Source organism: Juglans microcarpa x Juglans regia, chromosome 7S (genome assembly GCF_004785595.1).
Source record: "Juglans microcarpa x Juglans regia isolate MS1-56 chromosome 7S, Jm3101_v1.0, whole genome shotgun sequence".
In the NCBI taxonomy this organism is placed as follows: Eukaryota; Viridiplantae; Streptophyta; class Magnoliopsida; order Fagales; family Juglandaceae; genus Juglans; species Juglans microcarpa x Juglans regia.
Window position 1 is genome coordinate 2001480 of NC_054607.1, and position 26164 is coordinate 2027643.

At 36.9% G+C, this 26164-nt stretch overlaps 2 protein-coding genes and 1 long non-coding RNA gene across 4 annotated transcripts; 2 read left to right on the top strand and 1 right to left on the bottom strand.

Annotated features, from left to right (window-relative positions):
* Positions 1-2009: 2009 nt before the first annotated feature.
* Positions 2010-4531, top strand: LOC121241617 (UPF0481 protein At3g47200-like). 2 transcript variants are annotated; one of them, XM_041139457.1, is made up of 2 exons: positions 2010-2146; positions 2782-4531. In XM_041139457.1, the coding sequence occupies exon 2, from the start codon at positions 2823-2825 to the stop codon at positions 4299-4301; it is 1479 nt and encodes a 492-aa protein (XP_040995391.1). In that variant the 5' UTR covers positions 2010-2146; positions 2782-2822; the 3' UTR covers positions 4302-4531. The 2 variants fall into 2 exon arrangements, with proteins under 2 accessions (XP_040995391.1, XP_040995392.1); XM_041139458.1 differs by having other exon boundaries at positions 2792-4531.
* Positions 4532-7746: 3215 nt separating this feature from the next.
* Positions 7747-9689, top strand: LOC121241618 (UPF0481 protein At3g47200-like). The gene is made up of 2 exons (XM_041139459.1): positions 7747-7910; positions 8113-9689. The coding sequence occupies exon 2, from the start codon at positions 8130-8132 to the stop codon at positions 9540-9542; it is 1413 nt and encodes a 470-aa protein (XP_040995393.1). The 5' UTR covers positions 7747-7910; positions 8113-8129; the 3' UTR covers positions 9543-9689.
* A 2751-nt stretch (positions 9690-12440) lies between these two features.
* Positions 12441-25926, bottom strand: LOC121241646. Its single transcript, XR_005935750.1, has 3 exons — positions 25791-25926; positions 18481-18490; positions 12441-12453 (listed from the first exon to the last, which is right to left on the bottom strand). It is a non-coding gene; the product is annotated as an uncharacterized LOC121241646 (long non-coding RNA).
* Between the last annotated feature and the right edge of the window lie 238 nt (positions 25927-26164).

The window sequence follows — 26164 nt, forward strand, 5'->3', positions numbered from 1 at the left end:
GCATGTTATTTTAGAAAGAAAAAAAAAAAAACCTCAGTATATGTTTTGCATTCACTCATGAAATATGTATGAAAGATTAAAGAAATGTTTTTGACATGAAAAGTGTAGCCATAAGCAATATTTGACATGTTTCTGAAATGTGCAAAATAGCGAATATGAAAATTGAGATTTTTTTTTATACATGTGATATGAAATTTTTTTGGAACCGTTATTGATCATTTGAAAATGATATGAATGTGTTCAGCACGTGGTTTGATATGATATGGATATGAAAACTTTTGGCATACTTATCTGTTTTGATTCTGATTCTGAATATGGGTCTAACATGATATTGGTTCACGTGATATGGTTGGTACCAGCATGACATGATATGATATGAGTGCACCCACTTTGGAAACAAAGTGATCTTTTATGTGTTCTTTCCTGTGTGCACACTCGGTGCTCCGAGATTGAAAAATGGGAAGTTTCACAACATGATACTGCCTGGTTTGGCCACCGGGAATAGCACAACCCTACCATGTGGGTTAAACATGGTATATGATATGATACGATACGATACGATATAATAAGATGAAAATGTGCAGTTATGTTATGCCAAAGTGATTTTGAATATGAAAATGGCTTATGAGTATGAAAAGATTTAATAGTCGCTCTGATTTTTCTGATAACACGTTTTGAGATGTGCATATGAAAAATGAAATGTTTTATTTCTTCATACTAAACTCTCTAAAAATTGCTCATGTTTACATACCAGTATATGTTCTTTGCTTACTGAGTTGTTGATAACTCACCCTTTATCTTCTTATATTTTCATATGACATTGATTGCCCAGCTGGGGGTCGAGATTAGAAATTGGAGCTTGTCTAGATATGGATAGAAGGTCGAGTTCCATTGTTAGTGGAAGGGTATATCTTGAGTAATTGAAGTACTAGAGTTGTTTGGACCTATTGAGATTTAAGGATGCATTGTTCTGTTTCGTTGAGATTATTGAAAAATTGTGAACCCCTTTTGTTTATGTTATTTTGTAATGATGACTTATAGAGTTTGTATTTTGGTTATTTGGATAATATGAGATTGTGTGCTATTTATGAAATCCTTGGAGTTTTTAGGTGCTTGGAGAGATAGGATGGTAAGTGGCAGGTAGTAATTCTCTGACCCTTCCGGGTACGGGGTGTTACAAGTCATGTTTTGAGGAATCTGATTAATGAAACTAAAGAAGGGGTCGGCGGGATATCGAAATTAAAGAAGTATGTTTAAAAAATATCATTTATTATCATTTTAATTATTATTTAATTTCCTATATATGTGACATCAAACTATTGGAAGATGATTAAGTAAAACTTAATAAACAGTTTTCTAATAATTTAATATATTAAGGGATAATGATATATATATAGGACGATGATTCAATATAACATCATGACTTATCTTATCATAATATTAATGTTCATCATGCATGCATGCAATTAATATATTATATAGCACTTCTCTTGTATATGTTCATCATACAACAGGCCGCATTCATGTGTGGCTTATCATGACAGAGAGAGATGTTGCATGCCATATATCTCTAGCGACCATGTATATAAATCAACCTGAATTCTTTTCTTGCAACCCAAAAAGGAAGAGAGAGACAGAATTAGCAAGCAGCTGCTAGCTAGCGGAACAATGAGTACATGATTGTCGTTAGACAGGCAAAGTATTTATTCACAAAACCTTTAGTAAAGTTTGATTGTACTGTGCATGTTGATATTGATCATCAAGGAAGTATCACTTGTAACTTGAGATGATGTATAAGAAAGAGAGAATATCAAAGTTTGTGAATTTGTGACATTGGCGATGAGGAATTAAGCTCATGTATCCGGTTATTAATTAATTTAGCGCCCGAGAAAAAGTTTAAAAAAAAGGCTGTCATGTTCTGTGCTTGTTTTGCTTGTGTTTGCGTGTAGATGTAGCATTCTATATATATATATTTAAACACGATCGGGTAGCAAGGAGGATGATATTATCAATCAATAATCAGAAAGCGGCCGCGGGAAGCTGCTAATGCTAGCTAGCTCATTCCGTCCTGGCAGATGTGGCATTTAAGATCAGGCGCTCGATCGATCTCAGGCGTACAAGCATTCCTTTCGAGCATGATTTGAAGGTGTTGATGATCTACTCTACCTCTGCAACTCCTTTTTTTTTTTTTTTTTTTTTTTTTGAGAAACTATTGATATTCACCTCCTATTATCACAGTTCTTATTTTTTCCGATTTGCGCACGCGCGCGCACATATATATTCCTATCAATTCTACAAATTATCCAAATTTTTTATTTATGATGCATATTATAAATCATGTGGTAGTAGTTCAAGGTAGAAAAGTATAAATTTCTTGCCAATAATTTGTAGGCACGGCTGCAATGTGTCATAAATTGATTAATGTTTATTATATGGAACTACTGCATTTTACAAGTAAATTTTAGGAAACTCTTAAGTATTACATGCACGATCAGTTCGTACTATTGATCGAGGTACAAAATTATAATTCTTATCAACTTATACATCCTACGACTATATGATTTAGCAGTAGTCTAAAGCAATATAATAACTAAAAAAAAGTATTACAAGAATCAATTAAATTGGCTATATATATGTGTATATACATATATTGAAAAGATTGTGATCTATTGATCTGTTACGATCTCCTGCTATTTTTGCGCTGATTTGCTACTTTAAGGTATTTCAGCACAGCCAATATGTAATCTGACAATTCAACATCATCTGATTCAGATCCTGCTGCATCATGCAGGAAAAAGGAAGTACTTGGTCGTGAGATTAAAATGGCCGAGGCCCCTTCTATACAGTTGAGCGAGGCTGCTGTTGTACAGATTAATATAGAGAGCGCTGCTGCTTTTGTAGAGAAGGCAGAGGATGCTACTCATGATGAAGAGATAAAAGAGCTTACTGCTTCGCTCTTTGACACCGAACCCTTGAGGCCTTCCAAGTGGCCCGAGCTTTGCATCTACAGGGTCCCCAAAGAACTCCGAGTGTTCAGGGACAAAGAAATTAAACAATACACTCCAAAGCTAATTTCAATAGGCCCCTTTCACCACGGCAACCAAGAACTGCAGGACATGGAGAACATGAAACTCATATATTTCAAGGAATTCTGTTATCGGACTAGGAACGCCGAGCATAATCTTGTAAAGTTCGCTGCAGATAAAAGATGCGAAGTCGAGAGATCGTATTCAGAGATGTTTCATATCGCTCATGATAAGTTCTTGAGAATTATCCTACTGGATGCTGTCTTCATCGTGGAGCTCTTCTTGAGGTTCTCTAACTCTCAAACTCATGCTCATGGAAACGATTTGATATTGAGTAAACCATGGATGATACATGCTATAAGGCTTGACTTCCTATTACTCGAGAATCAGCTTCCATATTCTTTTCTCGACGAATTCTTCCAATTTTTAGGTGATGATTGTTCTCCTACCTTTCTTGAGCTTGCCTGTAATTTCTTTTGCTTGAAATTTAAGGGCGAGATTTCAAAGGAATTGAAGGAAGTAAAACATTTCACTGATTTGCTGCGAACATTTCACATTCTTCCGATCCTAAAAGCTGTGAGTATTGATTGTAGTGAAAGGCCTAGTACTGGCCGTGAACGGACTAAAGCTATGCACAGTACAAAAAAGTTGGATGAGTCAGGAGTGAATTTCAAGGCGACGGTTGCAAAAGAAGTAGGCTTACTCGGCATAGAATTCCAGAAGATGAAGGGCTTGGAACACTGTCCGTGCATCAATTTCTCATGGCTTTTGAATTGCTTACCTTGGTTCAAATGCCTTCCAATTTTGGAGCGTACGCAGCCACGCCTGAAAATCCCACAATTGGAGATAACAACCGGAACTGAACTTTTTTTCCGAAACCTCATTGCCCTGGAGCTGTGCCATTATCCATCGGAATCTTATTACTTCTGTAATTACATTTGCCTGTTGGATTTTCTCATCAACACTGAAAGAGACGTGGAACTACTTGTTGACAAAAGTGTTATCATCAACCGTCTTGGTAGTAATGCAGCAGTGTTGACTCTAATTAAGGAACTGGGTTCTCAGATTGTCCCCATTCCTGCTAGTTCCTGTTTCAAAGACAGCATCCGTCGAATGAATCAGCACTGTAAGAACCCTTGGAATCGGGTCGTGGCAACCATGTCAAGCGTGTATTTCCCTGATATTTGGAGAGGTACTGCAACTGTGCTTGGACTTATTATCCTGGGTTTCACTCTATGGAATTTTATTCGGCCTTTTGTACTTATGAGGCATTAACATCGGCGGTACTGTAATGTCTGTTCAAGTGCTTTGCTTTTAGTTGAACTTGGTTACCTTGTTGCTGAGTTACCCTGCATCTTTACAGGTTCTACCTATATATATATATATTCGTGTTGCAAGTTTGTGAGTGGTTTTTATTAGCATCCGTACGTGAGTGTCGGTTGAAATATTGTCTGTACTCTGCAGAATTCTATGCTACGCTGTTTACGCCGAATGATCATATTATCTTTATGTTTTTTTTAAGAGGTACGGTAGTACTAATTTTATTAATAATTCTTACTTTTTTTTTTTTTAAAAAGAAAGGGAGGTGAGGTGACAGAGTAGCTATTTTTTCTGGGCATGACCATACAAAGAAGTCTCTCCTTGTCGTAGAATGTCTGGTTTGAGCTATAGTTACTACTGTTCAATGGACGAGCCCGTCACCACAGCCCCACCAAGATGTCAACCGGTCCAACACCCATCCCATAGACTCTTGGTTAGGCAATACTCCTGCAAATAATTTCGACTTATGCTGGACTCGAATTCCTGACCACAAGATTATGAAATACTAGCTCGTACCAACTGAACTACCACCTTGGTGGTATTAATAATTAACTTACAACTTCGAAATATCTTTTATAATTTAGGAAAGAGTTTTGGGATTAAATAAATCCCAAAATCAAAACTCTTACAAAAACCATATATCAATATCTATGCTCTCATTTATCATATTATCTGGAAGATAAAGATATATCTATAGCTCTTTTACAATTAATTTAACCACCCCATTTTATAATTAACCAATAAACTCGTGCCACTTCGTTAATAATAAATTTTAATTTTATAAAACTATCATCCATTTTATATAGAGTTATAGAATAGTTAGTAAAGAATGTAAGTTGATAATCTTCATTTCTATCAGATTTTTATTTACAGGAATTAAGAAGTTGAATCTAATGTAGAAACATCTTTATCGTAATTTATTTGTTACGTTCTGTCTTCTTTCATCTATAACATTGATCTCCTTTTGTTTATCATGTATTCCAAAACATCATTGCCCTGGATCAGCAGTGTCATTATCCATGGGAATTAAGCTCACTACTTCTGTAATTATATTAGCCTATTGGATTCTCTTATCAACATTGAAAAAGATGTGGCCTTGGTTTTGAAGGTTTTATTAAAATTTGTAACCACCAAGATGTTAGAGATCTGAAGGTTTTACATGAACTGATCTGTAGGTTTTGATTTTTAACGTACGTTATTGCATGTCAAGGAGTCCTTAATTGTAATCATGGTATTTCTCTACTATAAGTGAGGGTTAATTAATAAATTACTAGATGTCATCCTCTTGAAAAAGAAAAAAAATACTGAAAAAAACGTAGAATTATTTGCTGACAAAATTAGTATTATCCTCATGAACCGCCTTTTAATAGCCCCTAGAATCGGGTCGTGGCAATTACTATGTCAAGTATATATATTTTAGGGGTGATACCCGCATAAGCGAGGGCGGGGTCACCCCTTCTCCACATATGCGGGGGTGGTGTTTCCAACCCTGCACCCCACCCCTAATAGGCGGGGGCGGGGCCCCCCGCCTCAGTGCAGGGGGTGAGGGCGGACATCCCATCTGCCCCATCCCCCCACGGCCCACTACAAGGGTACTGATGCTCCATTCGGTCTAAAAATTATTTATAGGTACAAAAAAATATTTTTGGACCCAAACTCAAATTATTATATAATTTAAATTGTAAATTAAAATTAAAATATATAACAATATTTTAAAAACTGATAACATAAAAACTATGTTATCAATTTTTAAATTTGTTAGACTTGTTCACAATATTGTATTGTGAATTTACACTCAAGTTGTTCTACTTAGAGCTGGTGTACAAATTACATCATTTATTTTATTGATATGATAAAATTTAATTTGTAAAAGATTTTAATTTTAAAATTTTTTAGCAGATCAATTATTGTCATGTTAATAAAATAAACATTGTATTTGGCACACCAACTTCCAAATAGAATATTTCTTACACTTAATCATATATCCTTCCTCTATTAATGATAATGCGTATAATTTCTTTACAAATGCTATGTTTATAAAGAAATTTTAAATAATAAATTCATAAACTGATATATATATATATATATATTATATATATATATATATATATATATATATATATATATATAGTATGATGTTGTAAATTAGATACTTTATAAATAAAAATAACTTTACAATCTGACGTACCAAATCAGACCACATTAATTTGTATGTTACTTTTGTAAAAAAATTCTGTGAATTAATGAAGTATTTCTCTGGTCTTATTCCTAGTAGAGACGTCATAATAATGTTGAATTGAGACAATATTAAGGATGAGTTAATATTTTAACTATAACTTTAGTTATGAGTATTAGAATCGTGCATGATATGAGCTCAATTTGAAATGTTCTTTTTTGCGCGAAGGCCATGATCATCACCATGCTATGCCTGACGTTCCTCGTTTCAAACTTGAAATCAACTAGTTTTCCTTTTCCAATTGTAAATTTAAGTTATTTTTATCTTTAATAAAAATATTTCACTTTTACTTTTAGACATGGCGTTGATTCCGATTTGGGTTAGATTTTTTAGACACTCCACGACTGTATGATCTAATAGCATTACTCATCTTAATCTTTTATACAGGCAGGCTCACAATGAAAGCGGGGAACACAAGGAATCTTAATCTTTTATGCGGGCACTAATAACAATTTTGGGAGTCAAAATGATGGGGCTGAGTAGCAGCGCCACCCCTCGTAGTCTGTACAGCTCACTCGCAAATATTTTAATTATTTTACTATTCAAAATATTCTATATTTTACGTAAAACAAATAATATTCATAATTAAAAAAATGTTAATTTATCATAATTAAGAGCATATTAATATTAATCAATGGATTAATAGCAACTTCCATTTCTTATGTCCGGTAGCCATTTCACAACAACCCAAGTATAGTTTATATGCAACAATTGCTTATTGCTGTTCAATATTTAGTTTTATATATATATATATATATATATATAATTATTTAAGTCTTTGACAGCTACAAAAGCATTGACGTTCGGCGGCCAAGACATGCCAAAAGTTCAAGGGAATATCGTAGAAAATAAATAAATAAATATCCAGATCCAATAAAATAATTTAATTTCACAGTAACAACGTCGTGCGGACCTTTTCAAATTAGAAGGCAAAATAATTAGTGACGAACTTTGTCGTATATGCAAATTATTGTACGTGGAGCAACTTTTTTATCAGCAACAACGAGAAGAGCGCATCTGCCACTGAACTATTGATTGATTTCCCCATGCTTTCTGCTAATAATTGATGTCTAGCTCCCCAATCTCTTAACACCACCTAGTATTACTCGTTCTTATCCGCACAGCATACATATCTTATAAAAAAAAATATCAAATATGAGATATAGAAATAAATAGTGATTGATGCGGAGTAAAATTATTTAAAAGATATATATATATATAGAACGCTAATTTGGTCGACGAGGCCAGGAGTAAGACGTCGATCCGGTGCTTTCAACTTTCAAGCAGTACTACAAAGCATTTTCTTGCTTATAAGCAAAAACTCGTAGGTACGTAATTCCTTATTCTCTCATTTTACTTAATTTGTCATTCATATATATATATATATATATGAAAGATTTTGGGATAAAACATGTCTTACAGTACTTTGCTTGATTTATATATGCTTCCAAGCTGTTTGGCCCTTTCAATATTGAAAAGTATATAATTGACGGGGCAAAATTCATGTTAGTTGTTTGTGATGATCACTAGGAAAAGGAACTTGAGGAATGGAAAAGATGGTTTGCCCTGCAACTGCAGCTAATGATTCCATTAAAGAAGAAGAATTTGAATGCAAAGAGCTGATCATTGACATTCCACTGGCCCTGGAGCCTCCTCGTTGGCCTGAGTGCTGTATCTACAGAGTTCCCAAGAGACTTCGCGGGGTCAAACATATGGCCTACACCCCTCGGCTGGTTTCTATCGGCCCTTTTCATCACTGCATGAGAAAAGAGTTGAAGGACATGGAGATTCAAAAACTCAGATATTTGAGGGATTTCTGTTGTCGTACTCGGAAGAGCATCGAGGATCTCGCATGCATCATCGAGCGCAACGAAGTGAGAATCCGCCATAGCTATTCAGAGAACTTTCTACTCGGCAGTAAAGAGTTTGTAAACATGATTCTACTGGATGCTATCTTTATACTTGAGCTCTTCTGGAGGAAATCTAAAAAATCAATGGCTCAAAAAGATTATATATTAAGTCAACCGTATATGGAACGGGGTATACGGTATGACTTGCTTCTGCTAGAGAATCAAATTCCTTTTTTTGTTCTCGAGGACTTATACTGTGGTGATCAGCAGAATGAAGCTGGCCTGCAAAATGGAGAACTCCAACAAGTACTGCTCACAAAAAGGGATATTCTTCTTAAGCTATCATGCAGGTTCTTTCGTGATCTTTATCATGATGAGCAGCCAGAGCCCAAGATCGGTGAAGTAAAGCATTTCACAGATTTGGTGAGATGTTTTTTCCCTCCGCCCAACCCAGGGCAAAAACCAAAAGAAAATAAAAGGAATATTAAACACCTATATACAGCAACAAAACTTGCAGAGGCAGGGATGAAATTCAGGCCAACTTCAGGAAGGAGTTTACTCGAAATACAATTTCTGAAGAACGAATGCTTAGAAAGCTTCCCGTGCCTCAACCTTTCATGGCTCTTGGCTTGCTTACCATGCCTGAAATCCACCTGCTTCACGCGTATGCAACGTTTTCTGGAAATCCCACCCCTTCGTGTTGACGACAAAACCGAAGGTCTTTTCCGAAACCTGATGGCCTTGGAGCAGTGCCATTATCCATTCGAAACTTACATCTGCGATTATATTGGGCTGTTGGATGATCTTATTACAACTAAAGCAGATGTAGGGCTGCTTGCTGACAAGAAGATCATTGTTAACGAGTTGGGTTCCAACGTTGCAGTGACGGATCTGTTTAACAAGCTCGGCCATGAGATTGAGAGCAATGGAATCTTTTACTTGGATCTCAGTAAAGAGCTTGATGAGTACTACGAGAACAGTTGGAACCGTGCCGTGGCAACCTTAACAAGTGTATATTTTCAAGATTTTTGGAGAGGCACTGCTACTGTGGTTGGAATTATTTTCCTGGGTCTCACTTTGTGGAATTTCATTAGGCTTCTTCGCAAGTAAATTTTATAGCATTTTCTTTCTGTGAGTTTATAGCATTATTTGGAGAGTCTCTATTGCAGCACATAAAGTTTTCTGCTGTGTTATTACCAGCAAATAAAGCAACTAGTGCTGGCATTGAATAATGTACTAACGTTCTAATTAGGAGTACATTTTTTCTGCAAGCGAAAGTCTTCAAATTTGATATTTTCCCGATTATATAGTTACTAGGAAATGCTTGGATACTTGGAGTATCTAATTTGATGAATTGTAATGAAATAATTTGAGTGAAGATATTTTATTGGATTTTGGACAAGAATTGAGAAAAAGTTGAATAAAAATAATATAAAATTTGTAAAAGATGTATTAATTTTTTGTTTTGTTTGAAACTTGTAAAAGTTGTATTTAAGTTTGAATAATGATTAGTCACTAATTAAATAAAAAAAATTAAATATTTAAAATTAAACTATGTTTTATATTTGAGCGATTATGAAAATGAAATATTTATGAGATGTTTTGAGAATTCTGAAAATTTATCAGGGTCCAAATTACATGCCCTTAGTGAAATATTTATGAGATGTTTTGAGAATTCTGAAATATTTTACTCGTCAACATAAAGTGAAAAGATGAAAATATTAATCCATATTTTACATTAAATAAATAAATAATATCCACAACTAAAAAGTTATTTATCATAATTAAGAGCATATTATTCAACGTACGGGTTAATAGCAACTTCAATTTCTTATATCCGACAGCAATTTGATCACAACAACCGAATTATAGTATATTATAATAAGCAACTTGCTTAATATTGCTGTTCAATATTTATATTATATGTAATGATTTGAGTCTTCGACAGCTACAAAAGCATTGATTTTCGACCAAGACTTGCCAAAAGCTAAGGGAATATTGTAGAAAAGTAGATAAATTAATCGCCAAATCCAATAAAACAATTTCAGCACTACTTCACAGCCTGCATTCAGCCCCATGCTATAAAGAAACCATTATCTAATACATGACGCAATGTCCGGCCACAAGTGTGATCAGATCATTCAAAGGCACGACATGGGAAAAGGCACGACAACAAGACAAACCCTATACGTAGGTAAAGAATTAGCTCAAGCTTTAATTAATAGGCCGTAGCCATACGAAGTAAGAAACGAAAACAAACGAGTTTTTAAATGAAATGAAATGAAATGAAATGAGATGAAATGAAATGAGATGAGATGAAAAATAAACGAGGTCTTAATATTTGTGGAAGATCAGCTTTGTTGTAATCAAGTACGTGAATGTAGATTGTGTAAAAAAAAAAAGAGTACGTGAATGTATCTATTTCAGCATAGTTCTGTATATGCTATTTACACGCAATTTGTTCTGCTTAAAACTGGCGTGCAAATTACACACTTTATTTTATTGATATCATGACAGGATTTAACTTGTAAGAAATTTTAATTTTAATTTTAAATCTTTTTAGCAAATTAAGTCTCATCATGTCAATAAAATAAATAGTATATTTTACGTACCGGCTTTCAAATAAAATTTTTCTTCCACTTAATGATATTATCTGTGCTATCATACATATATATATATATACATATATATATATAGTATAATGTGGTACATTAGATACTTTACAAATAAAAATAATTTTACAATCTGATGTATCATAACAAGTCACGCTAATTTATATGTTACTTTTATAAAAAATTTATGTGAATAAGTATTTCTCTAGTCTCATTCTTAGTAGAAAATTGCACATGAGTCATAATGATGTCAAATTTAGACAATATTGCACATGAGTCAATATTTTAATTATAATTTTGACTACGAGTATTAGAATCGTATATATGACCTCAATTCGAAATGTTCTTTTCGGCACGAGAGTCAAGATCACCACACTATGCTTGATGTTTCTTGTTTTAACATTGAAATCAACCGTTTTTTCCTTTTCCAATCGTCAATTTAAGTTATCTTTTGTGAAAATATTTTACTTTCACTTTTAGACATGACGTTGATTTCGATTTGGGTCAGATTTTTTAGAAGACACCTATTTACTACATATTTGGTTCTATGCAATAATTGATATTTTAATTTTTTATATAATCTCAAATTTACTTAACTATTTGAACCCAACTTGTGAATTTCAGAGCTTAATTTCGAATTTTATCAATAATCCTTACTTTCAAAGTCTTCTTTTTGTTTTGCATATTTTCTCAATTTCAATCCTTAAATATTTCCTTGATTAACTCACGATCAAAATAATTCTTATTTTTCTGACATTATTAATTGTTTACGTTACATACAAATAACTTTATTTATGAAATTCGCTTTTTGCTGCTCTAGGCGTTTGATTCAGGAATCTTCCATGACCTGCTTTGAAGCCAAATTGTTACGAGTTTTGGCGACAGAACGAGTCAAATGAGGTTCAATTAGGAAGGACGCCGGATCGAGTGCCTTACCTATGCTGAATTAAAATTGCAAGAACAATTGGCTAATAATTTTCAAAACAAGTTTGAATAATAATTTTCTTGATAATTTATTTCTTTCTCTCATACAATGATATACTCATTATGTTATTCAACTTTCCAAAATAAAGTAACATACGTAATTAAAGCTAATGGAATTATTGCCAAAACAGCGCAATATTCAAGGAGAAAGTATCATGTTGACGCTCCTCTTTATTCACCTTTTTTACATGGTACCCGTATCATCTCATATTGAAATGAGTTGAGTTGAGATGATAAAATATTATTAAAATATTATTTTTTAATATTATTATTATTTTGAGATTTGAAAAAGTTGAATTATTTATTATATTTTATATTAAAATTTAAAAAAATTATAATAATAAGTTAAGATGAGTTGAAGATCCAAACTAAGCCTAATCATCCGTATCATCGTGCCTGTGTGCTTGATGCCACCAGATTTTGTTCTGTAAATGCCAAACTCAAGTGCTGTATCTGACCCTTTCTCACTGATTATACGTGCTTTCTCCCTCTTTTGCTCGATTATTGTATCACGGGGTTAAGTGCTCTCTCTCTCTCTCACAAGAAGAAAGATAAAAAGCACAAAGGACAATCAATTTTGCAAAAGCAAAGAGAAAAAGAAAGGACGTACGTCTGATCTGAATATCCCACTGTAAAGAGCATTATTGACATGAATAATGGAGATGCTTGTCTTCCCGGCTGTATTAGGAAATGATCTTATGAATATTTCAATTGCTGCCAAATTTTACAGAAACGTTCAATTGCTGCTAACGTGAGATTATTACTATTCTTAACAAAAACTGACGTTTTCTATTTACACATCCACGTCGAATTCATGCTTCAATTTCAATTCAGCAGTATTAGTTTAATAACAAGATAAGATTTAATTTGCGTTAACCATAGCTGTTTGTTTTTGTAGAAATGATATTTACTGATGGATGATATTTTAAATGCATGTCTCTTTAATATAGTTTTGTTTTAGTATTTTACAAAAGTGGAGATTGGGCTATTAATAAAATAGAAGTGTTACAGTCACGAAAGAATTATATGTATAAAAATAATTTTATAAATTGATGTAGTTTTATGTAAACTGTTAGATTTATTTTAAAATAAAAATAATTTCACAATTTAACAAATCCTATAAAATAATATGAATTTGTAAAATTATTTTTATATAATTTTTTTTTTTTTTTTTTTTTTTTTTGGACTCTACTCAAATACGGTTACTCTGATCTGATCTAGAAAATTAGAAATGGTTAATATCTGTTTCTCAAGCAGTGCGTTGCAATTGTTCAACGAAAAGATCATGAAATGGAATGGTACCTAAGCTTTTCCTGATCAATTCTGTGCGCGCGCGTACGTGGAAGATTTGTCATAATCTAATTCGCATATATAATCCTACTGTACGTAATTAACCCGCAGATCAAAGTAAATTTAATAAGTAGTTGATTATGGCGAAGTACTCATCTAGCTATCGCATGCATGCTGTTTTTCCAAAGCTAAAATGGAAGAAAGATTCCTTGTGTTCCCCGCTTTCATTATTGTTAGGGTACGTTTAGTTTTTAAATCAAACTCAATTTATTATTATAATTTTTTTAAATTTTAATATTAAAAATAATAATAATATTAAAAATTTATATTTAAATAATATTTTATCAACTTAACTCAATTCACTTTAACATCTAAATACACTCTTAATCAATTCTATAAAAAGTAGCCAAAAGCTGGCCAGGAGAAATGATAATCACCCTTATTAAACCTTTTTTTTTTTTTTTTTTGAGAGAATATTTTTAATTTGAAATTGAAGGTATACGGACACAACTGGACGGTGGTCGAGCTGTTATGTCTTTCGCACATGCTTGACAGTGGTCGAGCTGTTATTATGAAACACGTTTTTGAGGTTTGGTTTATATTTTTTTCTCCTTTCAATTCATCTCAATTTATTATTATAATTTTTTTAAATTATAATATAAAATATAATAAATAATTTAATTTTTTCAAATATTAAAATAATAATAATATTAAAAAATAATATTTTAATAATATTTTATCATTTCAACTCAATTCAATTCAATATTAAAATATAATCTAACAGCATCAGTACTGTACGTATGAGCCCATCGATTTGGTTATATACTTAATTATTTAAGGACAATAAATTCGTCCCTAGTGAAATAATCATTCGAGATTGCAGGAAAAATTGGCGGGTCGTTAGCATGAAAGTAATTTGCCATTCAAACATGTAAATCGAACTATCAGTTAACGTTCGAATGGTCACATCTAATTTAATAAAAAAAATTAATCAATTAAAGAATTAATAATAGTAATAAAAAATTAATTTATAAAAGAAATATATAATACATAATTAATTAAACTTAGAAAACATCAAATATAATCCATACCAAAAACAAAACAAAATACAAAATAAAAGATATAAAATACTAAGTCCCCAACTTTTTGAGGACATCCTCGATTGAATCTACTTTTGCCTCTATCTGTGTCAATCGAACAGATATTGTCTTCTGAACCCGAGACATGTGATCAATGGCACCTATGAACTCTGTACGTAAGCTTCCAAAGGCAATATGGATCTCCATATGCACTATATCAGTAAAAACAGTGCGTGATGCCTCAGGCTGCGTGGATGTTTGACCGGCTGATACTCCATAATCAATCCGGTGTGCATCTCTTGTCTGAGTATCGACTTGCTCTGTAGTAAGAGTATGAAAACGAAGTCTCTAGTGCCCCGTGCTCTGTGACAAGGTGGAGGCATTGATTGGTCCAATCAACTCCCAAATACACTCAACAACATCAGGTAAGACCGACAATAGGAACCGTGTGATCAGGGGGCCTAACAGCAAAATATCTATCGTAACGTATGAAACCTCTGATCGCGTCCTAGTGAATATATAACCCACTAGGTCGATAGGCATCATACGAGCGACACGTATTATAAATCTTGCCTTATCCATGACAACCTCTGTCTTGTGCTGCTGATGGTCAATGTTGTGGATGATGATTAAGTTTAGAATTTTGAAAAAAAATCTAATAAATGAACCTGTTTGATGCTCTTCATCCCATTATAAGGAGGAACATCTTGACCAACAACCAACTGTCTTACCTCTGCATCTGAGAGGTCATCTAGTCCATCAGGATCAATGCCCTCTTCCTCAGCTATCTCCTCACCAGCTACAGACTCCTTGGGCACCATGTTTAGATATGCAGTCTCCAAATGTGTAATACCGATAAAATCGACAAGTATGTCTACTGAGAATGAGAATGAAATACCTCGCATAGCAATAATATATTTGCCCTCAACATCCAGACTAAGGCACCAAGCTCTCTATAAAAGTCAGTGACAAGATCAATATATGCCATGAATTAGAACACTTCATCCCTGTGGTCCAAAATCGGTGACGAACCGCGCTCCATAAATACCGATGTCAAGGAGTGGCCTTTGAAGATAAGATCCTAAAAATCGCCGATCTTCACTTGACGCTCCAGTAATGTAATGTCCGTCCTTGTGGTAGGTCTTTTTATAAAATATTTGATAAAAGACGACGGGAATTACTGTCCGATTTAAAACTTTTTGCTTCTTCCCAAGATGCAAGACTATACGTTTATAAAATAAAAATGTATTTTTACAATAAAAGAGGTTTACAGCTGAAAACATCAATTTTAATAATAAAATGCCTCTCTTACATTTAAGCCTCGTGCCTAGACTTTCGTGCTTCATTTCCTTCCCTGTGGGGGGAGGGACATACATAAAAACTAAAATGAGTCGAAGACTCGTAAGCATTACGTCATGCAGTTAAAATATAATAACGTAGGTTTTCATTCATGCATTCATCATTCGTACATATTATACTTACATGCATGCGTGCATACGTGCGTTCGTTTGAAAGCATCACTGGACGGGATTTTTCTTTCTTTTCGTAAAACGTGTCACCCGTCAGTACCTTCATTTCTTAAAGTGCGTTCGTGCATGCGTACATACGTACATACATACATTATTTCTTATCACTTTCATAGGCCGATACACACTGTTACGCCCGTGTGTTAGGGTTAGCGGCCCTGTGACCTGGATTCTGCCTATGGCCACAAGTTGGGAATCCCTTTTCATAGGGGGCAGCACGGGGTGCACTACCAGTACTACTTACCCGGCATTGCAATCTGCCCATTCATTGGTACCCTTTCATTCATTCATGTGGCCGTTACGTATCTTCATACATTTCATGCTTTCATTCATTCTTTCATTCATTCGTTCATGCCAGCTTTGAAGAGCTGGAGCTTCATTCATTCATGCCAGCTCTGAAGAGCTGGAACTTTCATTCAGTTCTTTCTTTCATTTAACATGAGAAAACATTTCTTTTCGTGAGAAAACGTCATTTTGTGAGCATGGGCTCGAACGTCCTCTTTCATGACGTCCATGAGCATCACCTCGCAACATTCACAAAAGTATCGATTCGTACCGTTCATAAAATATAAAGCACGGGCTCAAACTTCATCTTTCGCAGCATCCGAAGCATCACCTTGAACGTCGGCCTTCGCGTCGTCCGCGAGCAACACCTCGCGGCGCTCGCGACGGCGTTGGTCCGTAGGATCCGCTAAGGCGTCGGCTCAAGCTCATCTTTCGTGCATTTACATCAGTTCGTTTTCTTTGAAAATATGTACAATAGATATATCTTATAGTCATCCATTCGCATGTGTATAATTAATAACTTTGGGTGCACAAAAAGGGGCTTTCATGGAGGGGTCGTACGTACATATGCGTTTGAAAGCATGGCATCTTCTTTCGTGAACATTTTCTTAGAGAGGAGTTTTTCGTTTTTGTTTCGTAATTTCTAGAAAACTCCAGAAGGGCATGAACGTAATACTTATCTGGACTCCATGCTACTTTCATACCATGCAGTTCATTCATGCCCGTGTCAGCTGGCAACCTACATGTATACATCAGCTTAACGTCATTCTCTATCTAATGCATAAGCAACTTAAACTAGAAACAGAACTATACATTACTTAAAACACTCTCATTCTATCTCGTGCACTTATGTGCCCTTTACTATGCTAAACCCTTCAGGATCTACTTATGATCATCACATCTTCCAACTCAACGTCTTGACTCAAGTGCTCATTCACTAAAGTGAACCCATGATTCACCTTAGGATTAAGACACTATGACATTCGTCTTATCCTCCTTTATTGAACTCATCTTAATGCATGATTCAGACCAACTAAGTCACGCATCTCAATCCTAGACAATACACCTGTCACAACCTCCATACATCCTAGCCCATACTAATCCTCATTCACATCCATACAAGCCACACGGCTCTAAGCCAACTCTGAGGCTTAATCACAGCGCAACTCTACTGGGGACAGATTACCCATTACATATGGTGAATCCGTCTGGTACACGTGTCTCACCAGACTACACATGTACCTTACTTCTTTTATCACCTAAGATCAATATATAACATGTTGATCACCTGCTCGTTGGGATGAGAGCCATATTTCGATACCAACATTCTCTTAACTCGGCTAGCATGATTCTTCATGCCATCCGTCCCTTCTTACAGTTCATCCCAACACTTAACGCGACAAGACTCTGTTCACTACGCCTTGCATCACGTCACATAGCTTGAGACTACTCTCAAGCTACACCGTGACCTTGTCACATCACCTGATATCCTGTTACGTCACTTCTACGCCAACTTCTAACTCGTCACGAGTACGGTTCCTCACGTACTCCAGTAACATCGTGACATCTCGTCACGTTCCCGTTACGCCATTCCAAAGCTAACTCCTTATCCATCATAAGCACGACTGTCAGTAACCATGTCACTTAATGACGTTGCCCAATCATGCTTCCACTGCGCACTCTTACACTTATTGTGCTACTACACCCATACTTCTAGCCATAAGTCCATCACGGTGACACTTGTCATCTCAGACTACAGACTGCACCATAACAACTTTGGGACACTGTTCCACAGTTTTCGACACTACTCATCTCGTTCCACGCCCATCAACTGCACAATCATCCTTATCTCTGCGACACGACATACGGAGTGTCGCTGCCTCTTGGAGTACACTCCATGTATACTCTCTTTTCCATACGCTACAACCTATCATCAATATGGCATACCCGTCATACGATATATCACTCTACCACTTGGAGTACACTTCGCGTATACTCCATACACGTTACGACACATCACCATTACGACATACCCGCCGTATGGTGCATCGCTCCATTATATAGAGTATACTCCGCGTATACTCCATACACGCTACGCCACATCACCATCACGACATACCCGCTGTATGGTGCATTGCTCCATCCTCCTGTTACATACATCACGCCATACAGAGTACACTCAGGGTGTACTCTTCCCATTTCACAATACGCCAGGAGAGTATATTCTACACATACTCTCCTTATCCCACATTACGCCACACACAAAGTACACTCAATGTGCACTATTCCCACTCCACATGCCATGTCACCAATACAGCACATACTCCACAACCGCATTACACAGCACAACCACGCCATAATTACAGCACAAACTCCACAACCGCATTACACGGCACAACCACGCCATAATTACAACACAATTCCCAACTATGCTCCACACTTCACAGCGCACTACACAGATAAGCCCAACACTTCACTACATAGAGTGTCCAACACTTCATAGCACACTACACAATGAGCCCAACACTTCATATACACGACACATCACATCACCACATTACGCAGATATGCCCAACACTTCACAGCACACTACACAGTGCATCTCAATACTACACAGTCATTCCCCTAATACTAACAGCACAGTCCACAACCTAGTCCACTAATTAATATCTAACATAATTAACGAGGGATAGAGAGTTATAATTGACAGGATAACCTGTGCGTTGCTCGCTGATCGTCACAGCCGATGACGTCAGAGAGGTCGTACGTGGCGGCTAACCCACGTACGTTGACTGTTTGGGCGTTTGGATAGGTCTTGGAAGGGCTCGTGAAGGCCTTGTGATGGTGGCAAGGAGCGTAACACGGCGGATCTAGCTGTGTGTAGTGGCGGTCAGTCACACGCAGTGACTGTCCATCACGTGCAGTGATTACCCACCACGTAAAGTGGTGGTTTGACCCTATGGCTATGCAAAGGGAGGTGCGGTGGAACTCTTGGTGTCGTCGAGGTGGCGCCACGGTGGCTCACGGCGGTGGATCTGGCCGTATAGTGGGTGAGAGGCCGTGGGAGAGTGAGAGAGAGTGTGCATGTATGGGTGGCAGATTGGGGCCGTGGGAGGTTGAGTTGGCTTGGTGGTGGCCTAAGGAAGCTGATGACGGTGGTTACCCACCGTGGGTGGCGGTGCACGACGGTGGAGAACGTGCAACCTGTGCGTACGTGAGGAGGAGAGGCTATGGGCCTCGGGTCCAAGGGAGGAGGAAGGGGGAGGTAAGGGGAGGTCCACGGTGGTGCCTAGTGGCCGTGGGAGCTGTGCACAGCGGCGCACGGCGAGGAAATCGGTTAGAGACCCATTTCGGGTTCTTGCCGTGGAAGGAGAGGGAAGGCTGCGCAACAGGGGCTGGCTTCGGTGGAGGATGATGGCCGGTGGGAGGGGAGGTCGTCGTGGGAGCGGTGGAGCCATTAGGCGGTGCACGGCGGCGGAATGGGCATAATGCCCATTCGGGCATTACACTTCCAAGAGAGAGGAGGAGAGAGCGTGAGAGGGAGAGATTGGTGGGGGTGTGCTCGCCAGAGGAAGGGGAGTGCGACGTTGCCAGCGGTGAGAGCTGGCGGCGCACGGCGGCGCCGAGCTGTGCGATGGAAGCTACAGTGTGGAGATGGACTGCGTACAGCGTACGCTTGAGGGAGAGGGAGGAGAGAGAGAGGGCTGGGGAAAAGTGAGAAGAAAGAGAGAGGGGTCTGGGTATTTAACCCAGTCCTTTCGTCTTAGGGTCCTCAAAACGATCTAACGTTGAGATATTAAAATACTGATTTGAAAATGCGTAAACGTTAACTTAATTAAAAGCACTTAGAGGAATTAAAGTAAATATTATTTTAAACTAACCCTAGTTTATAAAATAATATTTCTTCATCATTAATAAATGATGAAGTCTTATTTAATATATTTAAGAGAATAAAACTATTTAATTTAATTAAAGCTTTCAACATAATTTAAATCCCTTAATATTTTAAATAACTGGAATCATTTTAATAATTAATATTAAAATAATTTCTAACAATTATAATATTTTGGAGCTCTTCAAAATATTATAATTGTCTTATTTAAAAACAAATTTAACTCAACGATACTGGAAATACCTCATATAAATATTTTCAGTACATTTAAAACACTGAGCGTACCTTAGAACTCACCTAATATCTCGGGAGGCACGTCGTCATGGTTTGGCACACATGACGATGCTCGCAGTCACCAGAAAGAATTGCAGACTGTTGCATAATTCCGTCATCGAAATTTACTTACGTCAGAAAGGAGGAGTCTTACGCAAGAAAGAGAGAAACTTACGTAAGAAGAAAGGAGCGGGGGTTACAAGTAAAACTTTATGGCCTAACAATGTATCGACCGTACTACTAAAAGAACCTAGTTCCCTTAGTCTGGCTCGCTTTGACGTTCCCTTAGCAGACATTTCAACCGGAAATTTAAATAATAAAATTAAAAAGATTAATTACAAAATATAATATTCAAAACAATCATAAAATTATATATTTAATGAAACAATATAAATATGTTTTCTGTGTTGAATCGTTCGAACGTTGCAAATAGCGTTCGAAAGGTTTTGCTTTTGGGTTATAGACGTTCGAACACTGACAAAAAGTTCGAACGGTGTTGTACATAAACAGTCGAATGGTCGAGACACTGTTCCCAAGAAAGTCTTTTGGGTTCTACTCATTCGACCAGCCTCAAACCGTTCGAACGGTGTTGTATATAGGCAGTCGAGCGATTGAGACATCGTTCCCAAGAAAGTCTTTTGAGTTCTAATCATTCAAACGGTATACACCCATTCGAACGGTGTTGTATATAGGCAGTTGAACGATTGAGACACCTTTCCCAATAAAGTCTTTCCAGTTCTTAAAGTTTGAACGTGATGAAAATGTTCAAACAGTAACTAGATCAAGTTCAGCAATGGCTGAATCGACTTAATGGCTGAGTCGACTCAGTAGCCATTGAAACGAAAGGAATCCACCGATTCTTCAACAAAATAACCCACATGCAAGGCTGAGATGTGTATAGAACCATTTTGGCCTTGTGCTTTGTAGCCCTAGAGTACTAAATCTAAACTTAGAATAAGTTTTATATAAGTTCTAAATAATAATGAAAAATAACAACGAAGGTACCAAAATACAAAATAAAAACATGTACCTCTTTAAGAGCAGCACCCACTTCCAAACCTAAAGTAAGCCCCACTTCCACGCCTCCAACCTTACCTAAGAGCAGCACCCATCAAAATCCCTTTTTGAATGTAGATATGAGAAATGAGCAAACAAACACACAATAGAAACTATACACAATTTAATATATACATAAAGCCTATGCATTGTTAATTATAATTCTTAAATCTCCAAAGCAAACGTTAATAGAGGAGGAGGATTATTTGGAACATCAATTTCAAAATAATTAGCACCATACAAATCTGAATCCAGAGATTGATCCCCTAAGATGACTGAATTCAGTAAGAACAGAGATAGACTCCCTGCGTTAATTTGATCTAGACAAAAAAGAAATAAAATTTGCTATAATGCCCACATCTTTCAATCTCAAAGGCAAGTCTTACAACCCAAGCTTACAACCGAAACTCATCTATATGAGTATATTGTTAAAGATACCAAGACTTGAAGTGTCTTTCATTCACGGTTCTTAACCAATATTTTTATATTAGACATACTTTTGACTCTGGGAAATAATTTTTAAGCTACTTGAAAACTCATAAATGATTTGTTCATACAAAGAGATATAATAGTGGGCAATGGAATCTTTGTTGATTGATTTTAAGCATTAAACCTAGAAAACAATGAATTGATTGCTGTATTATGAAACAAAACATAAGGACAACACCTACATACAACTTTGAGACTTGCTACAAGTAGCTTAAATTAGTAGCGGATATGAACTCAAACCTATAAGTATATTAATTTCTCAATCAAGTTTTCAACAAACTTTCCATAAGAAAACAAATCATTCAAATTATAACTCTTGATCTTATAGAGGGACAACAATCAAAGCAACCAATGCAATACACACAATATTCAACCAACAGCCAGCATATATATATTACAAATGAAAAAATACCTGATATAGTAGTTCTTTGGCAGGTATGTATTGAATGCCATTGGGTTAATTCTTTTATTTATTGGTTTCAGAATCAGGATGTGATGCTCATATCTAAAGGACTTAGGACTCCACTACGGAGTCAGTTTCTCAAATCTCAAAGAAATGTGTTCTCAATCAAGGGTTGTGTGTGCGTGTGACCAAACGGAAGAGAGAGACATCGAAACGCCACCTACGAGAAGGAAAGATACTAAGAGAAACACAAGGGCTGCTGGGATTTTCCCAGTTTTGACGAAAGAGGAAGCAAATTAGAACTCAGAAACGTCGCATATCCAAAAGAAAAAATAACAAATTTCACATCCAAGCAAATGTCAAACCCAACAAAAAATGGTCCATACCAACAAATAGAAATCCATCAAGTAGATTCACATCGAACAAAAAACAAATCGAGATAAAAAATCCAACAAGCAAAAGATGAAATAAAAAAAAAATTCCACAAAATCTTTTGACTCCAGAATGAACGAAACAACAACAAAATTTCAAAACTACAGTTTAGATTCACATCCCATAGAGATAAAACAGAATACTGGGACATCGATAAAAAAAAAAACAGGGATAAAATATGCAAAGAGTGGTTGGCGAAAAACTACTGGAAGAGAGAAGATGTCGTGTGACAGCGAATCTAAGGGGCTGGTTGAGGGTTGAGATCCATGACGGATCTGAGTGTTCAGCCAAATCCGTCGCTTCGAGGGCGGCGACATCGGTTGCAAAGGAGAGAGGGCTCAAGGTGGGGTGTGGCACAGAGGAGAAATAAGGAAGTAGAGAAAAGAAGAGAAAGAAGAAATAAAGAATATAACTTTAGGATTTTAACAAACGGAAACATAATAACAACAAAATAAAAGGAAAAAATAAACCCAACACTGGAGAAATAAACCTAAACAAAGAAAACGATGAAACAAAGACCAAAAGAAGAGAGAAGATGAGAAGAAGCAGAGAAGAGAGAAGACGAGAAAGTGTTTGCTTTTAGAGTGAGGAGGAAGGAGAAGATGCAGAGGAAAGAGACGACGAAAGAGATAAGACTGAGAGATATAAAAAAAAACACTGAAGCTGCCGACAACCGAAAGACAATTATACCCCTACAATACACGAAAAATGCACAACACCTATGTATTGAATAGCAGGTCAAAACCGGTAAAATACAAAAAAACGGATGGACAAGAATTCATTGTTCATTACTGTAACAGCTCGATAACCGCTTATATAATAGAGAATAGATATATGTGTGTGTGAAAGATTTTGGGATAAAACATGTCTTACACTTAGCTTAATTTATATATATGGTGGGTACAGTGACTCCCACCATGGCTACCGTTGTCTACATCTATCTACAGGACGTCTCTACATCTCAAGAGATGTTGTATTTGATGAGCAATTATTTCCTTTTAATCACACCACCAACTAGGACTCAAACCCATCCCCAACGCCTCTTCCCTCTATTCTTGGTCCTTGTCCCACCCAGCCCACATACACAACAAACCAACATTCTGATAATACCCACTCACGGCCCACCGAACCAATTCAACCCACGTCTCTCTTACCCAGCTCGTTCCTAGCTACAGATCACATCTCACACCCTCATCCCTCCCTTCGGTCTCCTACAAGCCCAACCATTTCACCAACTGAGCCCATTACACCCCAAAGCCCATCCTCATCAACTCCACAATCCGATACTCCCTCTCAATCCAATTCCTCTCAGCCTTTATCTCCTTCCTTCAACACTCTCGAATCTTCCCAGCAACCTCTATCATCTGCAGCGCCTTCCCCCACGAATCAAATCATCACTAGATCCAAAACTAATTCTCTTCTTCCCAAAACATTCACCGGTGAAACTATTCTCTAGCCACCTCCCCGAAGTTTTCTCACTTTTTCTTCCCCCATTCTTGATGATCCCATCACCTTTACCGAAGCTTCAAAACATCAAGAATGGAGGACAGCCATGGCTGAAGAGTTTCAAGCACTGATGAACACTAATACATGGACTCTAGTACCCTCTTTAGGAATCCACAACCTCGTAGGGTGCAAATGGGTTTTTTCGCACCAAGAGACGTTCGGATGGCACCATCGACCGACACAAGGCTCGTCTCGAAGCAAAAGGGTTTCATCAACAGGTAGGTATTGACTTCTCTGAAACTTTTAGTCCTGTTGTGAAGCCAACCACAATTCGTACTATACTTTCCATTGCTCTCACTGAAGGATGGTCCCTATGGCAAATAGACATCAACAATGCCTTTCTACATGGGGACCTCCAAGAACAAGTTTTCATGACCCAACCCATCGGCTTCATCCATCCTGATCACCCAACCCACGTTTGTCGCTTGAATAAGGCCATTTATGGTCTTAAACAAACGCCACGGGCGTGGTTCTCCAAGTTGAGTAACAAGCTTCTTGAGTTTGGCTTCACACAATCTCTGTCAGATCCCTCGTTATTTTTGTACAAAAATTCCTCTGTCACTCTTTTCTTTTTAGTGTACATAGATGATATTATTCTTACTGGTTCCAGTGTGGATGTTATCACCTCTGTATTACACTCTCTCAACTCCTTCTTCCCAGTCAAGGACCTTGGGACCTCTTTGATTTTTTCTAGGACTCGAGATTCACCATCTCTCACAAGGTCTACACCTATCACAAATGAAGTATGTTTGTGATCTGCTCAAACAGACCAACATGGACCTTGCCAAACCTGTCCAGACCCTCATGGCCTCCTCTGCTTGACTTTCACTCTCCACTGGTCCTGAAATTTTTGATCCAACTGTCTATCGCAGTACAATTGGTAGTCTTCAATATCTCTCTCTTACCAGACCCGACATTTCATTTGCTGTCAACAAAATTTGTCAGTTTATGCATTGTCCAAAACTACCTCACTGGCAAGCGGTCAAGAGGATCCTCAGATACCTCAAATACACTACTCACTATGGCCTTCTCATACGCCCTTCCTCTTCCTATAAACGTCATGCATTCTCGGACGCGGATTGGGCAGGATGCCCTGATGACCGTCGCTCCACTGGCTGTTTTTATGTGTTTCTTGGTTCAAATTTAATTTCCTGGAGTTCCAAGAAGCAGCCCATAGTTGCAAGATCTAGTACAGAAGCTGAATACAAAGCACTGGCAAACACCACTGCTGAACTACTTTGGCTTCAGTCACTGCTTAAAGAACTTGGTACTTTTCTCTCTCAACCTCCTACCCTCTGGTGTGGCAATTTGGGGGCTACATATCTTGCAGCTAATCCTGTTCTTCACTCACGCACAAAGCATATGGAGATTGATTTTCATTTTGTGCGTGACCGTGTCACTTCCAAGTCTCTACAAGTTGCCTTCGATCACTGCATCTCGAGATCAAGTCGCTGATATATTTACCAAGCCCTTGCAATCATCTCGGTTTGTTCAATTAAGAACGAGTCTCACAATGGTTCCCATCATGGACTCGCAGGAGGGTATTAGCAGCTTAGCCCAACCAAGATCCAACTCCACCTCATCGAAGCAAAATCTCACAGCATACACCTCAGCAGTACACACATCAGTCAAGCCTTCTCAGCATGAAGACTCTTCCAGAAACTCCTAGAAAACTCTTGCTGAAATTCTCTTGTTTGGTTTCTGTTATTCCCTTGTAAATGGCATCTTACGGTTATAACAATATCCCTGTAAATAGCTCTAGGCAGCACGCACACCATGTGCTTGAGTAAATGTCCAAACTATCCTGTAATTCTCCTATATAAAGGAGCCTTTGTAAACAGTTCAACACATGAAAGAAATATAGATATTCTTCAATCGTTCAGAAGAGCATCGAGGATCTTGCAT

Excerpts from the sequence above, each read along its gene's own strand:
- LOC121241617 (XM_041139457.1), top strand. The coding sequence starts at position 2,823 with ATGGCCGAGGCCCCTTCTATACAGTTGAGCGAGGCTGCTGTTGTACAG.
- LOC121241618 (XM_041139459.1), top strand. The coding sequence starts at position 8,130 with ATGGAAAAGATGGTTTGCCCTGCAACTGCAGCTAATGATTCCATTAAA.